Source organism: Sphaeroforma arctica (genome assembly GCF_001186125.1).
Source record: "Sphaeroforma arctica JP610 unplaced genomic scaffold supercont1.9906, whole genome shotgun sequence".
In the NCBI taxonomy this organism is placed as follows: domain Eukaryota; class Ichthyosporea; order Ichthyophonida; genus Sphaeroforma; species Sphaeroforma arctica.
The window spans coordinates 1-1,011 of NW_014030652.1; the positions used below are offsets into that span (position 1 = coordinate 1).

Consider the following 1,011-nt stretch of genomic DNA (forward strand, 5'->3'; position numbering starts at 1 on the left):
TATATTTATATATATATAGGTATATGTATTTCTGTATATGTATTTTTGAATCTGTATGTCTGTATCTATGTATATATGTATTCGCGTGTTTATGAAATGCTCACCACGTGTCAATGAAGTACCTTATCATTCACCCAGTTTTTATTCTTCAGATTCAGCCGTAAATATACAAGCACCAAAAATCAATATACTCATTCTGCCCACATTCCCGCCTCACCTACCCCAGATTCCGCGGCCATCAAGTAAACGAGATCCAGAAACTGCCGACGTTCAAGGAGGTGCCCCTGGCGGAGCGACAAAATCTGTTCAAGATGAAGATGCGCGAGTGCTGTATCTGCTTCGACTTCTCAGATCCGTTGCAAGATCTGAAGGGCAAGGAGATCAAGCGTACAATGCTTAACGAGATTGTGGACTACATCAGCGTCAATCGTGGTGTCATCACAGAGGCCGTCTATCCCGACATAATAAACCTGGTGTGTATTCATGGGGAATAAAGACCAATATTAATTTGGGTACATGCATATGTGCGAGTGCATGTGCTTGTGTGTGTGTCCTTAGTTTTCTTTTCCCTCTGTGCATCTACATGTCTGCAAACAAAATACATACGGATGCCTTTCGGAACGGGCATTTTACAAAGTTCTCTACTCACGGTTCTAGCTCCCTGCCTGTATTCCCTACTACAGTTTGGGTACAATGTATACAGAACACTTCCTCCGTCCCAAAATCCTTCGGGAGAGGCGTTTGACCCGGAAGAAGACGAGCCGGTTCTCGAATCGTCATGGCCCCATCTACAGGTCAGTTAATCATACTTCTATGGCACTTGTTCTCATGGTCGCTTGAAAACGCTGCAACATAAAGTGTATGGCTCAATATGAGGCCTCTAAATTCTCTCTGTCTCGGGCTGTGGTGAAAACTATCGGGCTCAAGCTGATTAGGAATTGTGCCTTGCGTTCTCGATTCAATTGCAGACGCGCATAAACAGGTCAATGCGGTCACTAAATTTGAAAACAT

At 43.7% G+C, this 1,011-nt stretch overlaps 1 protein-coding gene across 1 annotated transcript; it reads left to right on the plus strand.

Annotated features, from left to right (window-relative positions):
- Positions 1-311: 311 nt before the first annotated feature.
- SARC_17161 (hypothetical protein) lies at positions 312-803 on the plus strand (the record flags this gene model as incomplete). Its single annotated transcript, XM_014288741.1, has 2 exons — positions 312-473; positions 684-803. 2 exons carry the CDS (start codon positions 312-314, stop codon positions 801-803), a joined length of 282 nt encoding a protein of 93 aa, XP_014144216.1.
- Positions 804-1,011: the final 208 nt, after the last annotated feature.